The 23,756-nt window shown below is 38.0% G+C and overlaps 2 protein-coding genes and 1 long non-coding RNA gene across 12 annotated transcripts; 1 reads left to right on the top strand and 2 right to left on the bottom strand.

Moving 5' to 3' along the window:
- The first annotated feature begins 779 nt into the window (after positions 1-779).
- On the top strand, positions 780-10,309 carry LOC143368625 (uncharacterized). 7 transcript variants are annotated; one of them, XM_076811556.1, is made up of 12 exons: positions 780-1,041; positions 1,159-1,580; positions 3,132-3,299; positions 3,411-3,773; positions 4,615-4,686; positions 5,221-5,583; positions 5,695-6,006; positions 8,105-8,787; positions 8,865-9,005; positions 9,088-9,168; positions 9,263-9,418; positions 9,904-10,309. In XM_076811556.1, exons 2-8 carry the CDS (start codon positions 1,565-1,567, stop codon positions 8,509-8,511), a joined length of 1,701 nt encoding a protein of 566 aa, XP_076667671.1. In that variant the 5' UTR covers positions 780-1,041; positions 1,159-1,564; the 3' UTR covers positions 8,512-8,787; positions 8,865-9,005; positions 9,088-9,168; positions 9,263-9,418; positions 9,904-10,309. The 7 variants fall into 7 exon arrangements, with proteins under 7 accessions (XP_076667671.1, XP_076667672.1, XP_076667669.1 ...); XM_076811554.1 differs by lacking the exons at positions 780-1,041; positions 1,159-1,580 and adding an exon at positions 2,071-3,073 and having other exon boundaries at positions 3,153-3,299; positions 8,105-8,588; positions 8,674-8,787; XM_076811553.1 differs by lacking the exons at positions 780-1,041; positions 1,159-1,580 and adding an exon at positions 2,071-3,073 and having other exon boundaries at positions 3,153-3,299; positions 8,105-8,588; positions 8,671-8,787.
- On the bottom strand, positions 5,927-7,250 carry LOC143368636 (uncharacterized). Its single transcript, XR_013085268.1, has 3 exons — positions 7,045-7,250; positions 6,549-6,680; positions 5,927-6,111 (listed from the first exon to the last, which is right to left on the bottom strand). It is a non-coding gene; the product is annotated as an uncharacterized LOC143368636 (long non-coding RNA).
- A 786-nt stretch (positions 10,310-11,095) lies between the features above and the next one.
- On the bottom strand, positions 11,096-22,478 carry LOC143368623 (protein fem-1 homolog B). Of its 4 annotated transcripts, XM_076811546.1 has the most exons (10): positions 22,302-22,455; positions 21,835-22,227; positions 21,408-21,754; positions 18,111-18,271; positions 17,838-17,998; positions 17,604-17,747; positions 17,265-17,494; positions 14,564-14,680; positions 14,242-14,348; positions 11,096-12,302 (listed from the first exon to the last, which is right to left on the bottom strand). In XM_076811546.1, exons 1-10 carry the CDS (start codon positions 22,314-22,316, stop codon positions 12,145-12,147), a joined length of 1,833 nt encoding a protein of 610 aa, XP_076667661.1. In that variant the 5' UTR covers positions 22,317-22,455; the 3' UTR covers positions 11,096-12,144. The 4 variants fall into 4 exon arrangements, 3 of the variants coding, with proteins under 3 accessions (XP_076667661.1, XP_076667660.1, XP_076667662.1); XM_076811545.1 differs by having other exon boundaries at positions 21,835-22,477; XM_076811547.1 differs by lacking the exon at positions 22,302-22,455 and having other exon boundaries at positions 21,944-22,243.
- Between the last annotated feature and the right edge of the window lie 1,278 nt (positions 22,479-23,756).

Genomic DNA, 23,756 nt, shown 5'->3' with positions numbered 1-23,756 from the left:
TTTTTTCTTCAAATGAGTGGCCGTTTGTCTGTGTCCTTTCCATTCGTTTGACATGTTCTGTGGGTGTAAGTATTAAGCGGTTATACCTAGTCAGGCGGCCGAAAAGAGGCGAATATTTGTGAATTTTTTTTGAAGAAGCGGAAGCATATATTTTTACAAAACTTTTTGCGCTTGAAAGAGCAACATTTAAAGAACATTTGGTATTTTTTTCGTAGAAAAATATTTCCGTTTATAATAAAGTAACAATCCACATCCAAGAAGCATTTTTATAAATTTGGTTTTGCGGTGAGCACTGCCATTCGGTACCATATTATCTAAAATCAAAAAAACAAACAACATTTCGTTAGTATATTAATGTATCCTCAGTTTGACGGAGAGAATTTTCTGAAATATTAATTTAAAACAAAATGGCGGCTATTTAAAGTTGAAATCCTGATTTTTTTCGTGTGATTTTTGCACGAACAACTTATTTTTCAAAACTGATCTATATTAAGTTTATACTAAAAAAGGGAATATTTTTAAATTTCGCTTTTAAATTTTTAATGAAATTAGCACTATGAAGTGGGTTAAAAAAAGCAATAGGGGTATATTTTTCCTTACCACCCCTCCCCCCTGAAAAAAGTCTCCGGACGCCCTGGATTGCGATATTGCGAAGCAACCGAAATCAATATTTATTTAACGAGTGTCTCTAAGTAGTTATTGGAAAGCTTTTGTTCGTAGTTTCGATTGCTTCACTCGACAATTTAAATTTGGCGGGTTTAAACCATGGACCTAAAAGACGGTGCCCCTCAGAGGAGATATAATATGAGGCGTCATTCCGGGCGGAACCTTTGAAGTTTTTTATTACAGTTTCTTCTTTCATTTTCACTTTCCCCTCTGTTTTTCCCTTTGTCTTCATTTTTTTTACAGCACTTATTACACCAGTGTAATGAGTTCCAAGAAGTGGGGTGGGATTGTATGCTCTTACAAAAATTGTAATTATGCATTTAATTGCCAAGAAGAAGGAACTCATTTTTTTAGATTTCCGTAGGATGAGAATTTGTAAGTATTATAACAAAATTTCTACATGACTTATAAAACATTTAATATAGAAGTAAATATTAAGTGTATTCTGGTGATTGATTTATAGGAATTATGATATATTTGCAATGATTTTAGATGTAGCTTGTGGCTTCAAGCATGCGGCAGAGGGGGCCCTTCAGCATCAGAGTATTTACATTATTATAAAACGTGCAAAGTTTGCAGCAAACATTTTGAGGACCGAATGTACATACGTTATTTCCGCCCCACACTGGTAACCGGTTACGACAGGTTACGCAGTTTGTAGTGGCGCGGGAAGTTACACACGCTACGCATGCGCGCGATGCCACCGTGACGTCAAACCAATCAACGACAAGATGAAAACGAACCGACGCCAGCGCCAAGCCAAGCCAAACCAAGCGACGTGAATGCGAAGCGGATCGAGTGACGCCATCACACTACGCAGGCCACGCTTTGAAATCGCGGTACGTGTGTGAATTGTGCAATTTCTTAGAGTTGTTTTGGATTTTATTAAAGTTCCAGTATGAACAAAGAATCAGGTAAGACAAATATTTAATACTTTCGCATGAGTATAATTATAGAAATGATCATTTCATGAAAAATTAAAGTATCTTCTTGAAAAGGAACATTATGCTCATTACTTTCTTCTTTTAGTATTTATTTTTTTCAATTCTTTTAGTATTGTTGCGCCGGGGTGTTTCTCCGTTGACCATCCCGGCGCAAAGGGTATAAGGGTCAATGCACACGAGCGGTACGCCGTCGTTGCGGTTTCACACCGGTACATAAATGTATAGAGAGATCACGCATGTCGCAATTTTTTGCGGCAGTATTGTGATATCACTCTGCCACAAAAATTGAGTCACGTGTAAATGTCTCTATATACATATATGTACCCCTGCGAGATCGCAACGACGCCGCATTGCTCGTGTGCATTGACCCTAAATAGTGTAAGTTACAGTAACTATAAATTTATACAGTGTTGGGACTAGGGTAGTTGTCCCAATTACCGTGCTTTGACGCCAATTTTCTCGCGGAGGAATTCATTACTGACTTCTCTTTAATTTTGCTTGGTGAAAATTTATATTGGTGTTTTGAACTTTTCTCTTTATTAAGGCATTTTTCGGGTTGAAAATGTTAATTTTTCGTATTTTTTATAATTGAAATAAAAACACACGTTTTTGTCCCAATTACCGTGCCCTGAAAAATGCGTTGTCCCTATTCCCGTGCCCTTTCTTGAATAGCGTTCCCGCGGTTAGGTTGTCTTTGAACTTTGAACTGTTCAAAACAATTTTTTGCTCTACGAGAGGTGTTTGTATATAATTTTAATATTACCTTTTCATTACAATAGCAAAATATGCAAATACAAATTTCTGTTCATCCGTTCTGAGAAAGGAAAGTAAGGTTAGGTTTAGTAGTTACGAAGGGAGCCAGTGGGCACCGAGGGGCACGGTAATAGGGGCAAGCGTTAAATTCCTGTCCCAATTACCGGATTCACTTTAAAAATACGAAAACGTTTCAAAAGTGCTCATTTTGCTATTTTTTCATAAAATTTGAACGCTTTATGATATAATAAACACTTTACATAAGTGCAAGTCAAGATAATTATCAATTTATTCACTTCTGTAAAGTACGTGTTCCTTACCGTTTCCGGCAAGGATTTAGGTAAATCCATCGAAATCTTCATATGCATTTTTGAAATTTGTTTACTATGCTTTAATTGTTTAAAAATGCAACCTTCTCGTTTGTAACACATACATTAATAATTTAACTTAATTAAAAGAATTCCTTTCCTTATTTATTCATGCGGGTTTTTTGTACGCTTTGAGCATAAAGGCACGGTAATAGGGACAGGGCACGGTAATCGGGTCATCTACCCTAGCTATTCTCGAACGACCGGTCGTACTAATGTTTGGCTGAAGATAGACGGATGATAGATAATCGATATCCAGAACGTAGTTGAAGGAGATTGACCGTCTTCTCTCTTCAGATGCGATGCAGGCCATGAACAGGCCTATACCCGGTGCTCGCACCGGTATATATTGTTTTCATGTTAGACATGTACTAATAATGGATATTTTACCTTTATATAGGAATTAATAACAGTTTTGCAGGACCTGGCAATGTAGATATTACAAGCATCGATGCCAGTGTTGCTGGACCCACTGATACAGCTAATATAAACAGTGATACCAGTGTTGCTGCCAGTCTTGTACCTGGCGATACATCTATTACAAGCTCAGATACAAAGAACGATTCAAGTAAGATATATCTTCAATTTAACTATCTTATTTACTTTGTTTTTTCAGTGATTATTTTACTGAAATTGTTTTTTAATAGTTTATGAATAATAATTAGTATCTTCTGAATAGGCAGTGCTGGCAGCTACAGCTGCACCCTTGCGAAAAATCCAACATGTGCAAAGAGATTGAACAGGAATCCATTGAAGCAAGCATTTCGCAAAGCCTGGCTAAAAGACCCACAGTTTCAATTGTGGCTTCAAGAAACTGAGGATCCGCACAAAGCGAAGTGTACAGTTTGCTTCAAATTTTTAAAAGCTGGCAAAAGTCACCTACAGCAACATGGCAACACTGCAATGCATATCATGAATATGCAACGGAAAGCAGGAGCATCAATTGCTGCAGCTAGCAATGCAGCTGCTACAAGCATCGATACCAGTTTTGCTATACCCAGCAATGCAGCTATTAGTAGCTCAGAGGCAGAGAGTGATTCAAGTAAGATATATCTTTAATTTAACTTTCCTTTTTTACTTCCTTTCTTACTTTCTTTATGCAATGATTATTTTCTTGAAATTGGTTTTCAATATTGTATGAATAAAAATTAGTATTTTAATGATCATTTGTTGAAAAATTAAAGTATGCTTTTTAACAAGGATATGCCAAACACTATGTTCGTTATGTTCTTCGTTTAGTTCAGGTTTGGGAATTAAGTGAACTCGGTGGCCGATTTTCAGAGGCAATGCCTCTTTTCTCCCGCTGGGCATCTTGGCCCCCCCCGACGGTCTAGTAGAGACACTATGATAAGAGTCTGGACACGAGAAGGCCACTTTTTGATTGGTCCGCCATTTTTGATCGAAATCCTGCGAGTGAGAAAGAGATATACACCATTTCACTCTTAACCACTCAAGCACCACCTTTCCGCGCGGCTCGTAGAAAACGCTATGGATGCTCGGGCCCTCGGACCGCCCATCCGGGGCATTGCTGGCCTAGGTGCTTGGAGTGCCTCAGGCCCGTACCACGTGAACCGCGCGTGGCGCGTTGACAAAACAAAAACGCATCGAAAATCGTGCTCTCTGGGACGATGTGGAAACCTATTGATACAATGCCGCCCCAATGCGCTACGTGCGGTTCATATGGTACGGGCCTGAGGCGCTCCAAGTACCTATGCCGCCGCGGGAGTCAAGACGCGCGGCGGGAGAAAGGAGGCGTTGCCTCTGAAAATCGGCCGCCAAGTTCACTTAATTCCCAAGCCTGTTTTAGTTAATTCTTTTAAAATTTTGTAGTATGTATTGTTACGTTATTAGAAATGTACTAATAATGGATATTTTATACACAGGTGTTGTCAGCATTGCTGGACCTAAAAGTACAGCTGCAGCTATTACAAGGCCCGATACAGAGAATGATTCAAGTAAGATGTATCTTTTATTGGTAAACTTGCCGATGGACTGGGCCCTTGCCGATTTCGATGACCTTCACATATGTTGTCAAAGTCGTCATTCTGAGCAACATTTCCCTTTAAACTTTTTTGCGGTCGGCTTTAGTTTGCGAGATATTCGCAAAAAAACTTTACTTAACACTAGAATTACCGAGTATAATACATACATCGGTTCGCTACCATGCTTTACGCGCCCCCCGGCTCTATCTAGCACTAACCAATGCTAATATCGTCGGCTGTGAAACAGATTTCAATATATTATGCCGAAAGTTTTTTTATCCATATCTCCGAAACTAAGGCCGACCGCCAAAAAGTTTAAGGGGGAATGTTGATCAGAATGATGACCTTGACAACATATGTGAAGGTCATCGAAATCGGCGAGGGCCCAATTCATCGGCAATTTTACCCTTTTAATTAACTTTCTTTTATACTTTCTTTTTTCAATGATTATTTTATTGAAATTGTTTTTTCATAGTTTATGAATAATAATTAGTATTTTATAAATAGGCAGTGATAGCACATTTGTCGCCCCCGCTGCAATGGAACCAAAAGCAGCAAAGACATTAAACAGTAAATCACGGAAGCAAGCATTTCGCCGAGCTTGGCTGGAGGACCCACATTTCAAACCCTGGCTTGAAGAAACCGAGGACCCGCACAAAGCAAAGTGTAAACTTTGCTGCAAATTTATAATAGCTGGCAAAAGTCACCTACAACAACACGCCATTACTGAAATTCATATCATGAAGATACGACAGAAAGCAGGAGCATCAATTTCTGTACCTAGCAATGCAGCTGCTATAAACATTGATACCAATTTTGCTGGACCTGGCAATGCAGCTATTACAAGCTCAGATACAAAGAATGATTCAAGTAAGATATATCTTCATTTTAACTATCTTTTTTACATTCTTTGTTCAATGATTATTTTCTTGAAATTGGTTTTTAATGTTGTATGAGTAAACAATGGTATTTTATGAATAGGCAGCGCCAGCACCTTCGTTGTCCCCGCTGCAAAGATAGTAAGGATGCAAACATTTCGCCAAGCTTCGCTGGAGGACCCACATTTCAAACCCTGGCTGCAACAAGCCGATGACCCGCACAAAGCAAAGTGCACAGTTTACTCCAAATATGTTAAAGCAGGCAAAAGTGACCTAGAGAATCATGCAAACAGCAAAGCGCATGACATGAACATGGTACATCAAAAAGAGGCACTAACAAGTACAGTTAAAGGGACTTTTGCTGACATCGTAAATGTGACAGAAATGACAATATGCATTGATGCAGTAGAGCATGGTAGATCGTTTCAATCATACTGCCATTTTATTAGAATGCTACAGAAGGCACTGCCAGACCCAAATTTACTCTCACACATGTCTCTGGAACGAACTAAAATGACAGCTATTGTTAACCCTTCGTTGACACACCTCCTTTTTAGATCAACTTTGACATACCTGGGTGGCTCACACCCAGAGCAATTTTTGAACCACTGCCATTCTCCTCTAAGAAATTCAATTTTTGTGAAAAAAATCATGGGTAAATTTCGGAGTCTCTAGAATGTATTCCAATAGATTTTTTATTGAAATTTTATTACCGTTTTTGTAAAAAAAAATTCTAGATTACCACATGTCGAGGAAAAACAAGGAAAATCTTTAAAAAATTGTAACTTTTACAAATTTCAATATTAGAAGCTGAAAATCTACAGAGTTGTTGTTCGGATATAATACTTTGAGAGAAAAAATAGTGTGCAAGTCGGCTTTGGAAAAAAACTATTTTAAATATAGAAGGTACAGAGCGTCAACATCAGTTTATGGGTGGCTCACACCCAGAGTGTCAACGAAGGGTTAAAAATGTTATAAATAATTCCATTATTACAGAAAGATTACAGGGCAAATTCTTTTTTGTTGTGGTAGACGAAACCATAAACGTATCTGATACGAAAATTTTGTTTTTTAATAGGTTATGTCAGGCTTGGGAATTAAGTGAACGCGGCGGCCGATTTTCAGAGGCAACGCCTCCTTTCTCCCGCCGCGGGTCTTGGCCCCTGTGGCGTCCTAGGTGCTTGAAGAGCCTCAGGTCCGCACCACGTGAACCGCGCGTGGCGCGTCGACTAAGCAAAAACGCATCGAAAATCGTGGTGTCTGGGACGATGTGGAAACATATTGATACAATGTCGCTCCAATGCACCACGCGCGGTTCATATGGTACGAGCCTGAGGCGCTCCAAGCACCTAAGCCGCCGCGGGGGCAAAGATGCGCGGCGGGAGAGAGGAGGCGTTGCCTTCGAAAATCGACCGCCGCGTTCACTTAATTCTCAAGCCTGCGTTATGTTTACAACGACCAGATATATACATATTTATTAGATTTAGTTAAGCTTTCGGCTGTACTTCCGAAAGGGACCGGTGGCTGATCGAGATGAAACTTGGTGGGTACTGCGAGGGGTGCGGAAAGACCCCAAATATAAAATTTTAGCTTCGGCAATTAATGCGTTCAAAAGATACAGGGGTAATTGTGCATAAAAGGGTACATCTTACCGTTTTTTTTTAAATCACTTTACCACGGTCCCCCCTGTTAACAATATTTCTGTTGACTTATACCGATACAACGCATTCCACTTTCCAACTTGTCCCGGGTATTAGTATTGGTTGGGGCTAGATTAGTGCGGGGGGCGCTTGCCCGCTCGCGGGCGCGTAAAGCATGGTAGCGAACCGATGTGAGTTTGGCGATGCTAAAAATGAGACTGTGGTTACAAAATTTCAAAAATAAAAAATGGCAGGACGGAAGGGTTCCCGGGCAGGGAGGCCTGCACCAACGTCCAAAAAAAATTTAAAAAAAAATTAACAATAACTTTTTATAAATATTTCGGAAACTAATAAATACCCGAAGCTACAATTTTAGATTTAGGGTCCCCACTCCTCCCCCAAACCTCATCTCGATCGGTCATCGGTCCCTTTCGGAATAATATCCAAGCTTTTCGGATGCTAAAACAGAAAACTTATACACTTGTTTTCTATATTCTTTAAAGAAATACAATTTGTCTCTAAGCAACATAGTTGGGGTATGTGTTGACAATGTCAGTGTCATGGTGGGAGTAAAGAATGAGTTCTTTACTAACCTAACCCGAACCTAACCCAGGCCTAGTTTAGTTTACCGTGCTGGTGGGGTGGCGTGATGACGTCAGAGACCATAAAGGGAGGGGAATGTCCTATCGGACTAGCTACACTCCCGAAGGAGTGCTTCCATTACCCAACCGGGGAGTTTTACCCCACTTTCGGGCGGCAACTCGACTTTTTCTTAACCCAGACCTAACCCAGCCTTCCCGTTTGTTAGTTATGTGAATATGAAATTCAATTCAAATAACAGTGCACAAATAACTAATAATATATTATGCGCAGATAAGAGGCAATGTCAGGTGGATGAAGTACCTTCTACGAGTTCAGCAAGCGAAGCGGCAAGTACTCGTACGCGCAGAAACGGAGAAACACCGGCTACTATACGTCGCATTCATCCGATCGTCCATGATCATCGATATGCAAAAATACCGCGGTCGATGTGGAAAAAGATCCTTGTGCAGAAAAAGCAAATACAAGCGATGAAGCGGGAGAGGCATGTTGACAAGCAGCACATTCTTCGGTTGAAGAAGCAAGTAACTTCTTTAAAACGAATTGTGAATGAGTTACGAAGAACTCGAGCTCTTCCAGACTCGGGACCACGGGACTTCTTTCAGAAGCGATTGCTGATTAAAAATCAAAAAAATATAAGACAGAAACAAATTAGTAAAGACAGTGGAAATACTATATAGAGGTCAGTGCCCTGGGCCCACTGTGCTGCAGTTTTTATTTTACAATATATTATTGTTTGGTACGAGTTCGAAATTACGTTAGTATCAAAGTGCCAAATGAAATAGTGAGAATACTATATTCTTGAAGCATTAAAAGTGTGTAGAACTATGAATTGTTAGTAGGCGTGGTGATACCTGAGTAAAAATGCCTATCTGTATTGTAAAAGACTGCAGAAATAGAATTTCCAGGAAGAATTGTAGGCAGTTGGGAGAAACAACGAAACTAACTTTTCATATGTAAGTATAAAGAAGAGAAAGGTTTCACGCAAAAATATTGTATGAGAAAGCAATTCCTTTTATAATTCATTTGTTAGGTGTCCAAAAAATGGTATGAGACGCCAATTATGGATAAATAGTTTGGAATTAGATGAGTGGTCTTTACCTAAACACAGCATGGAATGTTTCGTTCATTTCAAGAGTGAGGATTTCGATAGGACCTCCTCATCGTGCATAAGGTTAAAACCACATCATGAGTATGTTACATTAATAAATTTTTCTGTTGTAAAATGTTTTAAAGTTGGTTTTGTATAATTAAAGGTACAAACTCCACAAAATACAGAGGAAGGAACCAGCGAAAAACACACGGAAGTATCAAAGGAAGAGAGTTCATCTTCTTCTGTATGTTTCTGTAGCTAAAATACATTTTCACGTTACGTTATACTTCATCTCAAATAGGAGAATCATCTTAGGAAAATATTGCTATTATTTGTAGTTACATTTGGCATTAACGCAAGAGACCAATAATGGTTCAGATATATTTGCTGAGCCAGTGGAATATCGAGTAGAAAAGTATTCTATGTATAGTATTTCCTTTGATGAACCATTGGGAAAAGTGCTAAGAGTTGTATCTCCATCAAAAAGTGAATGCGTAAGTATGCGCTGTGTAGTAAGGCTGTTCCGAGTACATTGTCGCACCGCGCGACGAAGAGAGCGAACAAAACACATCGAGGTCGAGTGGAATAGAGCGATCTGACCGACGAGCGCCAAAGCAATAGCGTAGGCATCTCAGACGGTTAACCATTAATATATAATAACATAAAAATTTCCTTATTTACCAAATAATCTGTGCGAGATTGCGTTTGGGCTTATTTTAATCAGAAAAATCTAACCAAACCAATGATAATACTTTCCTGAATATAAAATAAGGAAATTTTTATGTTATTATATATTAATGGTTAACCGTCTGAGATGCCTACGCTATTGCTTTGGCGCTCGTCGGTCAGATCGCTCTATTCCACTCGATCTCGATGTGTTTTGTTCGCTCTCTTCGTCGCGCGGTGCGACAATGTATGTGCCTACTTCAGTCAATAACCAAAATACGTGTGCCGCGTTTTTAAAAGTGTGCCCAAATAGGTGATTCGACCAATCGTCATAGCGACGGACTGTATCGCCCGAGTCCGCCTCTTGGGGATCTTCTTAAGGCCGGGTAATAGTAAAGATGTCGTTTGTACACAAAGGTGAGGTCTGTGTCACTGGTGAGGATATTCCATTCACCCACAAAACCAGAACTGCGTAAGGAGGCAGCGAGCATTTAGAGGAGGTATCAAACGAATTAAGAGGACTGAAACAGAAACGCAGAAGGTGTACCAAAAAAATTGCAAATCTAAAAACAATGTTGCAATTATTAGGAAGAAAAAATCTATTACAAAGCGAACACGTTGAAATATTGACAGGTATATGAAATTGTAATTCTCAGCTTTTTAAACGCATGAAGGAGCACAGTTATATAATAAATTTGTTATATTTTCTGGAAATTAAATATACTGTGTTTTTATTCGCCCAATATCTTAGATTTTGTATACAGGTAACTCTTGTATAACGCGGATATTCCGTTCCATAAAAATGTCGCGTTATATAAATCGGGTTATGGGGCCGCCCTTAAATTAGGTAAGCGTAATTTTGGCGAATGCTTACCCTCTCCCTGCCCCAGTATAAGAATTCGTAAAATTTGATATTCCAATCTCCTGCTTACGTAATATTTTTTACATGTAATTTTTTCAGTTATTAAAATTCTTTTAAAGGTTTATATAATTCATTTAACTCGGTTTCGGGAAATTTAAACCTAAAACTACTTTTTTGAAAAAATAATACGTAAAACGCTACCCTTGTAAGAAAACGTAAGAAATTCGCCTCCCCCCGTAATGTAATACATAATTACTATCATTCTAAGGTATACTCCGTCTATATATGTCTATGCGTTGGACAGTCTTCTGTCCCTTTAAACGCCGTGTTGTGTTTGTGAAAGTTCATGGTATGTATATAACAAGCGGTAGAGTAGTGGTAGGCCCATACCTTACGTGTATATAACGACTATACGTATAACTCTGTACAATCAAATCGCTGCGAAAACTATAACAATTTTTCCTGACGAAATGGTTCGTTTGCGACATATGGTTACTTTCAAATTTGTTCACATTGCAATAAGCAGAATATGCTGATGTAAAAAAGTTTTTTTTCATTCGCCCCTGAAAGCAGTGATCACCATTTTTTTTAACACTAAATGGAAGCCGAAAGGTTTATATTTATGAATATGGTCGAACAAATATTTAATATTTACAAGATTTCTAGACAAGTTTATTTAATCAAAACATTTTACAATATTTCATTCACAAAACATTTTATATCTTAACACAGCTGTTTATTTGATCAAATCGTTAGTTTATAAGAAAAATCTCAAGTAGAAGATTTCATTAGCCTTTGTAATCAAATGCTAATTTTGGTAATATACATAGAAAAATATAAGTTCAAATATCAGTTTTCATTCATTTAGTATGTACATTTTTATGAAGGAACAGGATGTACAATTGCCATATACAAATAGTGAATTAAATACAATTACGTAGCTAATTATTCATTTAACGCACTTTATTTAGAAAAAAAAAACATAATCAGTTCACGACTTACGAGCAGTTCACTGCTATTGCGTTATTTTTTTCGTGTTTAATATTATAAAATTTAGCTGAGCTAACTAAAATGACATTAATTTCATTTTTCATTTGCCTTCAATTGTCACCGAACTAATAATCAATGTACAGGTGAATTTTATAATAATCAAGTATTGATTAATTGCTGCAAATTTTACTTTGGTTATTCATCATTTATAATATCTGTTTGTACAAAGGACGTTTTATTTAAAAAAAAAAAACAGCAATCACACAATTCATTATTTGTAATGAAGATAATATAAACAAACTTCTAGTGCCCTCAGCAAGAAATTCGACTGTAAATCAATCAACAGATTATCATCAGGCAGTTCTGTCTGAAGAATTGATAAAAAATATTTGTAAATAAAATTTCCTAAATTTAAGTCATCAACAATAAATACTTTGATTTATTTGTTAGTTACAACATATCACTTAGCCTTACAATTACTTAAGTTATAATTTAATCACGTGTTTAATTTGTTTATTAAAAACTAGTATTCAATCTCGCCGTGCCGATGTCTATATAGCATTCCACCTAAGAGTAGACCTACGCCCCTACCGATATGCGCAGCTCCCACGGATCCGAGCCACGCGATTGGTGGTAGTTCTTTCCGTGCTGGTTTCTTACCGATCAACAATACTTACATCCCTGCGCGGAACGGGTCTACTCTTAAGTGGAATGCAGTATAGGTCCATGCAGTTCGATAAATCTTTCTAAGGAACGTGGCACTTTTTTCAAATAAGGCAGGTTATAAGTCTTTATTACCCTTGCAGCTATACATTTTAATGACATTTCTGCCTGGATCTTTAATATTTGTTGTGCCTCACCTATATAAATAAAGATAATATATTCAATAATAATCAGGATAATGTTAAGCTCTAAAATATAAATTATTGTTTTAATTAAGAAAACATAGTAATTAAATTCAACTGAATTTAGGAAAGTTTCTTCGTAAATTCTTTGAATTCTCTGTAAGACCAAGTAGGAAGCAAATTTTCGAAAGTTGTTCGCTGCTTGTGTAGCGATATTTGATATTTCATCAACATACGTATGATCCATTAGAAAATCTTATCATACTATTTTATAAAAGTTTTCACTTATTAATATGTGCCTTTTCTTATTTTAATGTCAAGTTTCTGTTGTATCGACGCACGTTACGAAGAGTAACATGTTTCATTTTTTTCTTACATACAACTGCATGTAGAAAAAATGCAACGTGCTATTTTTTGTAACGCGCGTCGATATGATATATACAAAAGTAAGAAAGAATAAGCAAAGATTCTTCATCCTTGTTACAGTTATAAGTTGTATCTTCTTTACATTCATTTTTGTAAAGTATTCTACTAAATACACATTTTATATTTTAGTCTTCCCTGGTGCTGATTCTACAGTGAAATCTTTGTACCTTTCTACGATTTATAAATTACTAGCTTTACTACTCGGCTTCGCCCGAAATTTAGATTTTTATTTATAAAAAAATGTTTTTTAGTTTTTTTTTGTGAAAATGGTCATAGTCATCTGAATTAACTAGGCATGAGCTAGGACACATTTCGTGACCCGAGAGTTTACCGTTCGAAAGTTTTTAGGCGACAGACAAACACATAAACATATATAATTTTAATTTTTACTATTTCTATCGTAGCACCATGAATTCTGCTAAGAATATAAATTATGTTTGTCGTGTTCAACATTAAATAAAAAATGAACAACAGATAGATTCACTCTGTTTACAGTACGAATAATTTTATGTGACAAATATATTTGCTTTCTTCACTTAAGGGGTTATACCTAGTCAGGCAGCCGGAAAAAGGCGAACATTTGTGAATTTTTTTTTAAGAAGCGGAAGCATATATTTTTACAAAACTTTCTGTGCTTAAAAGAGCAACATTTAAAGAACATTTGGTAATTTTTTCGTAGAAAAATATTAACGTTTATAATAAACTAAAAACTCACATCTAAGAAGCCTTTTTAAAGTTTTGCTTTTGCGATGAGCACTGCCAGTGGGAACTAGATGATCTAAAATCAAAGTACAAAAAAGATTTCGTTAATATATTAATGTATCCTCACAGGAAATTTTCCGAAATAATTAATTTAAAACAAAATGGCGGCTATTTAAAGTTGAAATCTTGATGTTTTTGCGTGATTTTTGAATAGCCGCCATTTTGTTTTAAATTAATATTTCAGAAAATTCCCTCCCTCGATCTGAGGATACATTAATATATTAACGAAATCTTTTTTGTATTTTGATTTTAGATAATCTGGTTCCGAATGGCAGTGCTCACCGCAAAAGCAAATTTTTAAAAAGGCTTCTTGGATGTGGGTTGTTAGTTTATTATAAACGTAAATATTTTTCTACGAAAAAATTACCAAATGTTCTTTAAATGTTGCTCTTTTAAGTGCAAAAAGTTCTGTAAGAATATATGCCTCCGCTTTTTCAAAAAAAATTCACAAACATTCGCCTCTTTTCGGCCGCCTGACTAAGTATAACCCCTTAAGACAGGGTTGACTAACTGGTGGCTCGCGAGCCACCGGGGGCACCTCCGCCTTGCTGCCACACTGAATGGCCCCCTCCATACCAAACAGACTCTGACAATCGCAATCGAATCCTCTTTCTTTCCTTCTCTTTTCGACTGCGATCGTCAGAGTCTCTTCGGTATGGAGGGGGGCCGTTCAGCGTGGAAGCAAGGCGGTGGTGCCCTCGGTGGCTCGCGAGCCACCAGTTAGTCAACCCTGCCTTAAGATATTAAAATCACTTAAATATCATACCTATGTTGTCAGCATCATATGGCGTCATTCCTATATTGTTTACAATGTCCACATGTGCTCCAGCGTCTACAAGTTCATGGATAATAGAGCCAAATGTTATAACGTCACTGTAAAAAGTTATAACTGTTTATATTATTTATTCAAGAAATAACATAAATTTTTTTTAAAAGTATAAAAAATCAACCAGTAAACGCAAAGAATTATAAACTTTCTTTTGAACACATTAATCTTTTGTTTTCAAATAAATTGTTAATAAACTTTGGACCTTAAATAAAATTAGTTAATATTAATAAGAGCAAATAAAAAATACATAGACACATACATAGCCGATCGTCTGTATCTAACGATTGTGTGTAACGGGGTATTTCTTTTATTGTCCATGGCATTAACATCAGCTCCACAAAAGACAAGTAACTTCGTAGTTGTAGCACAGGGAAATCTGCAAAAGTCTTACGTTAAAAACTGTATTAAATGGAAGGGACCAAAAATAGATTCGATTTAATTGTATTGGAAAATCTCGCCTGCAAACCAGGGAACCGAACCCGTACCCAGTTCGGTACGCCGTATCGTCGAGTAACCCGCCTAACCGGGTAACAGAATTCATCTGTAACCCAAGCAACCCGGGGTCAAAGATTAACTTGACCGCGCCGGATTCGCGAGCGTTCGCCGACGCACAGTGTGAGGTTTTCAACAAAAATCGCTCGACAGCGCAAATCTTGACCAATTTCAATAATTTTTTTTTTAAAATACTCGTAAAGGACTCAACAATAACGGAGCACTGTAATAAAACCAGTCTAATCTATAGAAAATACTATTTAGCATAACATAACATAAAAACATAAATGAATCAATTTTGCAGATTAAAGATATTAAAAATTAGTTTTTTGTAACTTTAATATTAACTATAAACTAAAAAAATTACTTTAAATTTATCAAATTTATGTTGCAAATAAACTGTATAGCTGATTTAAATCTTATATCTTTAAATTATATTTTAAAATTAGTTGCCACGAAATATTCGATTATAATTACTCCAAATTACAATTATTAAAAAAGTACTTTTAAAATTTATATATAAAAAATAAAATCAAAACTAATCAAATTGAAATATAATTTAAAAATATAAGATTTAAATCAGCTATACAGTTTATTTAAAACATAAATTTTGTAAATGTATAGCAAAGTTTTTATTTTACAACTAATATTAAATTTACAAAAAATTAATTTTGAACATATTTAGTCTGCATAATTTATGGTTTTATGTTATGCTATGCTAAATAGTGTTTTCTATAGATTAGACCAATAGATATGGTTTTTATTGCAGTGCTCCGTTATTGCTGAGTCCTTTACGAGTATTAAAAAAAAAAATGATTAAACTAGGGCCGTTCCTGGGTTTTGGCTGCCCGCCAAGGTGCAAAAGCAATATTGCCGCCCTTATTAATTTAATATTTTTTAATTAAGAATTTGATATGCAGTGTTTACTTATATATCTATATATACATAATTTTAAACAGTTATCGTGCAAAATAGTTTTGGTTATTATTCTTATTAGTCAAAACTTTACATATAATAAACGGCCTGCGACCGCCTTTAAGTTTGGCCGCCCAGGTGCGGGGGCACCTTCTGCACCCCCGCCAGGAACGGCCCTGCCTTTGCCTATTGTCTAAGGCTTAGGTGTCGATAATATTCGAATGCTAGAAAATATTAAACAATGGAAGCTATAAGGCGAAACGCGTACACGGCTGTAGGAGATATTGATGCTAAAAGATATTGGTGCTGGGTAATACTCGAAGTTTAAGAAATAAAGTATAAATTCCGTTTCTAACAACCCTCTAAAATTAATCAATCCTGCATGGATTATATACTCGTATATTGTAAACATTGTGTGTTTCATTTGATCTGAATATGTATTGCCGGTAGATTTACATATCACTGACTTGCCTTAAGGGGGCAGACCACTGTAATGGTCCGAAATGTAAGGGTGTTTTCGGGAATTTATTTCAACCAAACAACGCAAGTAAATCAATGTATTGTTTAGTATAGTTAATAATGTACGTATCGAAGGGTAAGAAAATTTTTTTTCAACCAAATTCATAAATCCGTTTCCTGTATACTCTTCGTCAAAATGTGCGCTGCGGCAAAATCGTGCTTGTCGCGTTGGCAGTACCCAGGTCATGTGGTTAATCCGAATTCAAAAAGACAAAACTATTTAGAAACTGGAAGCCTACCTCTATTACATGACGATAAAAAAAAATCAAAATCGCAAGGAATTACAAAATGGCGGACCACTGAAAAAATCATGTTTTGGGGGTGCAAAATTAGAGATTATTGATAAAAAAATAGGAGGCCGTAATTAAAAAAAAACTGATCTTCAGGTAATAGAGACGGGTTTTTCGTACAATAAATACCCTTGCTCGTGTCAATTGGACAGTTCACAGACACATTGGAAGTTCCGCGCGGCTCAGTCGCTTCACAGAACATACTATATCTCCGTCAATTTTGCGAATTTCTTCATAAAATTTGCAGAAAATGTGAAAAAGAAAAAATCGATTTTTCCGATTTTTTACAGTGGTCTGCCCCCTTAACTGATTGTCTAGACTAGGCTATATTGTCTTATATTACTAGTAACCTGCTCGTAGCGGGTTAACCCGGTTACTTCGGTTCTTTCTAGAATTTAAGAACCGTTCCCTCGCGGTCAGTATGGGTTACAGAAACCTTCCTTGGTTAACCGGGTAAGGGTTAGAACAGGCCTGTCCGAGCATCTGCTCGCACGAGCAGCCGCGACTATCCGCGAGTTGCTCTTCGCTCTCGGAGGCACCGAACCAGGCCCAAGAGCGAAAGGTCTTCTTGGTGGGGAAAACTGTGAACGCCACTATCCCCACTCTTTTACGGCTTGCGCTCGCTCTTGCCTTCGCTCGCAACCACCCGCGCACACACGTGGCTGCTCTTCCAGGCCAAGAGCAAAAGTTGGACAGGCCTGGGTCAGGGTTATGCGGCGGTTCGGATACTTGCTGCAAACTTACTTGCAGATGCGATGAATATAGAAACCATCCACAGGCGTCTTTTCATTTACAGCAAGATGGAGTAATGTCTGCCCATCACTCAAGTGTAGTTGTAGAGCGCAGAGTTTATGTACCTGATAATATGCTCTTTTCTTTTCCTGTTCCGTATATCCACTCTTATTTAAGTTCAGAAGTTTCGTTAATATTGACAACATATATAGCGTACTTGTGATATTCGATTCCATTTCCTCCTAGAGTTTTTAATGTTAATGTTCTTAATTGCAAGAAGATTGATAAACTAAAATATATAACTGCATCAAAATTAATACCATTTCTACAAGTTCTTTTGTTTCGACTTACAATATGTTTCTTAATGTCTTTCTTCGAATCCGGATTATTGATTTTAGATTTGTTACGGGTCAGTTCTGTTACACTAGCTTCTAGAACGTTTAGAAGCTGAGAGAACTCGAGATTCACTCCAATATGTATCATTTGCGCAAATACCTGTAAAAAAAAGAGGAAATTGAGAATATATTAAAGTATAAAGAATTTTTTAGGGAATATCATTCGATACATGAATATTTGAAAATATACCTGCGCAAATCTAAGAAGATCGTTTGCAACTGACACATTATTTAACTGTTGCAAATACAGGGCATAAAACCATAAATCTATTGATCTGTCGAATCTGCCATTGTCTGCGAAGATTGCTCCCCTGAATATTATATGATATGCTACGTCTGGATTATGCTTTCCTAATGTTAAAATTTAGTTAAAATACATATTCTAGAAAGGAACTTAAAACATTATTTGCACTATGCTTTACGGTTGTTATGTTTTCATTATTTGTGAAAATACGATACAGACCTAGTATTCTCTCCTGAATAGCCAGTGCTTCCATATGAATAGCATTTTGATTGTTCTCGATACTTTTCAGTTTCTCTAGCGTCTCGCATTCTTTCCAATGGTCGTATGCCTTCACCGTTTCACCTAATTTTTTGTGGATAATGTTGTCAGGATCACTGAATCTACAGCATCCAAAAATTATCTAGATGACTCTCCAAACAAAATATTAGTTTTTATTTTACGATACTATACATACAGTGGCAGACGAAAGAAAGTTTACAACATTTAAAATCGCATAACTTTTTTCGAATTGCTCCAAACGACATGAGTTTTTTTGAGAAGCTAGAAAGTTTAGTTTGTTAAGTGGCGTGTTTCGTCGTTTTGAAAAAAATGCAATTGGTCGGAATAGCAAAAAAAAAATAGTAAATGTCGTTTTTTCAACTTTTTTTGGGAGCCTGTAATGAAAATTAAAAAAAGAAAACAGTTTGTAGATTGAGGTAACTTGTATACATGCCTAAAATTTGAAACTCTGAGCTATAAAGTTTAAAAATCAATGATTTCGGAATTTCGCGATTTTCGACCTTTAAGCGCCTATAGCTCAGAGCAACGTTAACCAATTTTTATGAAATTTTAGGCATGTATACAACTAACTTCAATCTACAAACGGGTTTTTCAAATTTTCATTACAGGCTCACAAAAAAAAGTTTAAAAAACGACGGTAATTATGCAGAACATATGGTTCCTCATCGATTTTGACGACCTTGAAATATGTTGTCGGGGACATGATTCTAAACAACTTTTTCCTATACATGTTACCGCCGTTCGACCTTTGTTTCCGAGATACCTATTTGCGAAAAACTTCTTTTGACTTATTCCGACGGAACGCATTCCACTTTCCAACTTGTCCCGGGTATTAGTATTGGTTGGGGCTAGAGCAGCGCGGGGGGCGCGCGCCCGCTCGCGGGCAAGTAAAGCATGCTGGCAAACCCATGTGAGTCCGGGTATTGACAGGAGTTCCCACACATCCAACAGGTGTTCTCGAAGGCACCCTCTTCCTAGCAAAAAAATTATGTTTTAGAACCAGAGTCATACTAATATCCAGCGGCGTCGGCACGGCCGAACAGAGTCCGGGTGTTGACGGGCATTCGCAAGTTTCTGGTTCAAATCTCCAAATTCGTATCAGTTCGCTACCATGCTTTATGCGCCCGCGGGCGCGCCCCCCGCATTCATCTATCCCCAACCAATACTAACACCCGGGACAAGTTGGGAAGTGCAATGCGACAATGCGTTGCGTCGGCATAAATCAACAGAAGTTTTTCAGAATGTTATTCAGAATGTTGAGTTTTACAACATATCTAAATATCATTGGAATCGGTGAGGAAACATCTATTCTGCATAATTACCAAAACGACAATTACTATTTTTTTTTGCTATTCCAACCAATTGTGTTTTTTTCACAACGACGAAGCACGTCACTTAATAAACTAATCCTAGCTCCTCAAAGAAAACTCACATCGTTTGGACCAATTCTGAAAATGTTATGCGATCTTAAAAGTTTGAAACTTTCTTTCGTCCGCCACTGTACATATACTATATGTACAGGGTCATCCGTTAAAAGTGCAACCTACGCGCGCGCGAACAGACGAAAATGGCAACACCGCCTCACGGACGCATTCCACTACAACCATTCACTGGCCCGGCGTTCGGTGTACTGCCAGCGACCGCTGAACAGCAGTGATGCCCGAGTTTCGAAAATTTTAGGATGGTCTCTTTCAAATTAACGTCGCAAAGAGCTACTTGAAATTTCCCGGCCCGGGTTGAAGAATTTGGGGCCTTTTTCGGATAACTGTTGAACTATAAAAGATATCGGAATGCAATTTGCGCCGAAAAATGAGGGAAAATTATTCCCTCTTAATAATGAATAATTTAAAATATTTTACGTTTACTTAATTTATCTTCTATCAATTTTTTAACCATAGTTATTGTGAAAAGCTTTTGCAAACCTTTTAATGCTCTTTTTTAAAATGCATGGTGTTGATAAACAATAGGCTAGTTGTTTCTGTATCATTACTTTCATAAATTGAGAAGTTAAATTTTTATTCAATTATGTGTTATTTCTGCAAACCTCAGAATCTATTGTTCTGGTTTTCTTTTTTATAATTTTATCCTTAATGCAGTGCATGCATAGATCGGAAGTCACGGGTAACTATAGTCTGATTTTCGAGAGTTGAGACCTGAGGCGGGTCCCTCGGGCGGAGGGTGGTTAAGGAGGAACCAATGGGTCGCTACGCCGCACGCAATCCGTAGCGCACCATTGGTTCCTCCTTAAGATCTGCGCACACATATCAGTTCCGTATCCGTACCGTTCCAGTGGTAAGAAGAAGAGGGGCGTAGAGGGTCTCTTCCTCTTACCACTGGCACGACAGAACGGTACTGACACGGAACTGATATGTGTGCGCAGACCTTTAACCACGCTCCATCCAAGAGACCCGCCTCAGGTCTGAACTCTCGAAAATCAGACTATAATAGGACGTGTCTTTGATTGTAGCGGTGTTTGAATGTTTTTCTACATTTTTTGTGTCTGAATGTTTTAACCTTTTAGTTACTCAACGCCACGCCTATACTGGCTTCCGTTAATATCATCTTTTGGAAAGATGCACCATTACTGTGGCTTTTACACGCAGGTGGCGAAAAATCACTCCGTACATGGGTATAGCGCCGCGGTCAACCCTGTCGTAGCTAAATTTTTTTAAATTAACCCTTTCGTTAGGGCAGTCTGCTCCGCTGGAGTGACGCCACTGAACGGGGCACCGCGCCGCAAAGTGTGCACGTCGGTAATCTTCGGTGTTCGCAGGTCGTCGCATGGGTGTCGACTATAGTCGAAAGGGTTAAGACTGGTACGAAACCAGTCGACATTGTTTTCAAACCTCATTACAGTGACCTGGGGTGCGACTGATAAACCGATCATAAAAGTGGAGCGCGCGGCTCGCTTACCTGGGCCGGGAAATTCCGCGCAGCTCTTTGCGAAGTTAATTTGAAAGAGACCATCCTAAAATTTTTGAAGCTCGGGCATCACTGCTGTCCAGCGGTCACTAGCAGCTCTCTGAACGCCGGGCTCGCGAATGGTTGTAGCGGAATACGTCCGTGAGGCGGTGTTGCCATTTCGTCCGTGAGGCGGTGTTGCCATTTCGTCCGTGAAGCGGTGTTGCCATTTCGTCCGTGAGGCAGTGTTGCCACATCGTCTGTTCGCTCGCGCGCGTAGGTTGCAGTTTTAATGGATGACCCTGTATACACATGCGCACACTGACGCTCGCATACCTAAGTTTCATTGCTTTCCACAAATATCTATATGCCACTTTCAGAAAATCATCATTTTTATTGGCGGTATTAACATAAGCAGCTCCAAGAAGCTCATAAGCATCGATTGTCTCCTCTTTAGAAACTTCTGCCCATTCGATTAAGCATTCTACAACTTCTTCCTTGGCGCATTTCGCTGCTGCTAGTAACGGTGTCATTCCGCTAACATCCTTTGTGATATTTGTTCCGTATTGCAATAATGTAAGTACTATATCTGCATGCCCACCCTCGGCAGCAAAATGCAATGCCGTGGCACTGCAATTTGCCTTTGCATTTTGCTTCGCACCTCTTTCTAACAGTAATAACACCTGTTTAGACAGAAAATGGAATTAAAGTCCTGTTAATCCTGTCAATCGTTTCGAGCTCTTAAAAATCATATTGTACTCACCAAATCAAAATAACCTTTATGCGCAGCAAGCATTAGGCATGTATTATTAAGATAATTTGATATATTTACATCCGCATTATGTTCTATTAAATATTTAACTATATCTAACCGTCCGATAAAACACGCTGCTCTCAAAGGTGTGGAATTTTGTTCCGTAGTATGGTTGACGTCTGCGCCTGCTTTTACCAATGTCTTTACAACTGGCAGGTACCCCGCGGCAGCGGCACACCAAAGGGCGGTTGCCCCCTTCACGATACATTCCTCAAATTTCACCGTCCCTTCTTCTTCCAGATTAGGTTTAAACTTATTAAGCAACATGTTAACGACATTATCGTGGCCATAGTACGCGGCTATTATTAGAGGTGTACAATGATGACCATCTGCTCCCAATATCTTCTGATTAATCAGACAATTGGCTTTGTCACGACGTCTGCTGTTGAGAAGATTATAAACAGCAAAGGGCATACCGTCTTTCGTAGCATAGTAAATACGAGTTAGAAGTGACTCTGGCGGTGACACTTCTGCTAGACGTGCATGGAAATAGACGTCTTCCATTCCGTTCACTACTTCTTGTATATAACAAATATTTTGTAAAGCTACAGACAACAGACAGCTCAAGACAGCTCGTTTGATTGCGACCGGACGCTTTCGATTAGCGCTCGACTTCGCATGGTTCGTCTTTTTGTTCGGCGAGCATTTCTAGGATATTTCGTGAACGTGGTCCGGAGCATCACCACGCCTTAGGTTCCCGTCTAGAATACTTCTATTTCGTGAGGAAATATTTGGGCGAATTCCACTTACGCCCAAATCGCCCGTGAATTTCATTAGGGTGGGTTTCCTTATACGCATCTGGACTCATCGTCAAGAATTTAAAAGTCGTGTTTCTCGAAAATGAAGCACAATATCGAAAAATTTTATTCCTTTTTCTCGACTTATTTACTTGTTATAAGTCGAAAAGAAAGAGTAACTTTTTTTCATATCGTGCTTCATTTTCGAGGAAATCGACTTTGAAATTCTTCACGATGCGTTCAGTCGCGTACAGGAAAACCTAGCTTAATGAAAATCACGGGCGATTTGGACGTAAGTGGAATTCGCTCATTACTGTCTCGAAATTTATTTCTCATCGCTTCGGTTATGGTTTACTATTGTTAACATGAAATAACGGATGGTAGATTTTGAAATGAATACGTATTCCTTTGCCTTACAGGATTTTGCTAAGCGCGATACATTGTTTGTGATGATTGCTACGAATGAAATATGTTGAGACTGTAAATTCATATTGACATAACACTAGGATTCAAATACTCTCGCCATATCTTATAGGCTCCGCCCATCTTCACTTTCATACCAATGCTGTGATAAATGAACGCTCACTGAATTCCACCTACGCCCAAATACTAGACTAGTAGAGGATGCCGCATGCTTAAGACGATCTTATTGTTAGTCTTAAGCAACGACTAATAATACCCACACAGCACAACGTCCCAAATGGTCCCAAAGACGTCCCCAAGACACTCTTTAGACTAACCCAGACCTAACCCAAAGACGTCTAAAGAGCGTCTTGCGGACGTCTTTCGGACCATTTGGGACGTTGTGCTGTGTGGGTACCGCCCTAAGAAAATCATAATAGTTTGATGCTCATCACCAACCACAGCCCAGATAGCACACAGACGTCTAAAGACGCCCAAAAGACGTCCTAGAGCCGTCCAGACGTCTGTGCTATGTGGGAAGTTGATGCATTAAGCTTATTAATAAGATTTAATATTGCATATGCAGTTGAAAATCAAATATTTCTGCATTCAATTTGCCTACGGAAATTCTACTAGCACGTAATCCCATTCATACATTAGTGACCTCATTGGAATGAAAATAAAAAATGATGAAATGATTAATTTAAAATATCCAAACTCCAAATTAAATAA

The sequence above is a fragment of the Andrena cerasifolii genome, chromosome 4 (genome assembly GCF_050908995.1).
Source record: "Andrena cerasifolii isolate SP2316 chromosome 4, iyAndCera1_principal, whole genome shotgun sequence".
In the NCBI taxonomy this organism is placed as follows: domain Eukaryota; kingdom Metazoa; phylum Arthropoda; class Insecta; order Hymenoptera; family Andrenidae; genus Andrena; species Andrena cerasifolii.
This window is presented reverse-complemented; position numbering and strand designations above follow the sequence as displayed.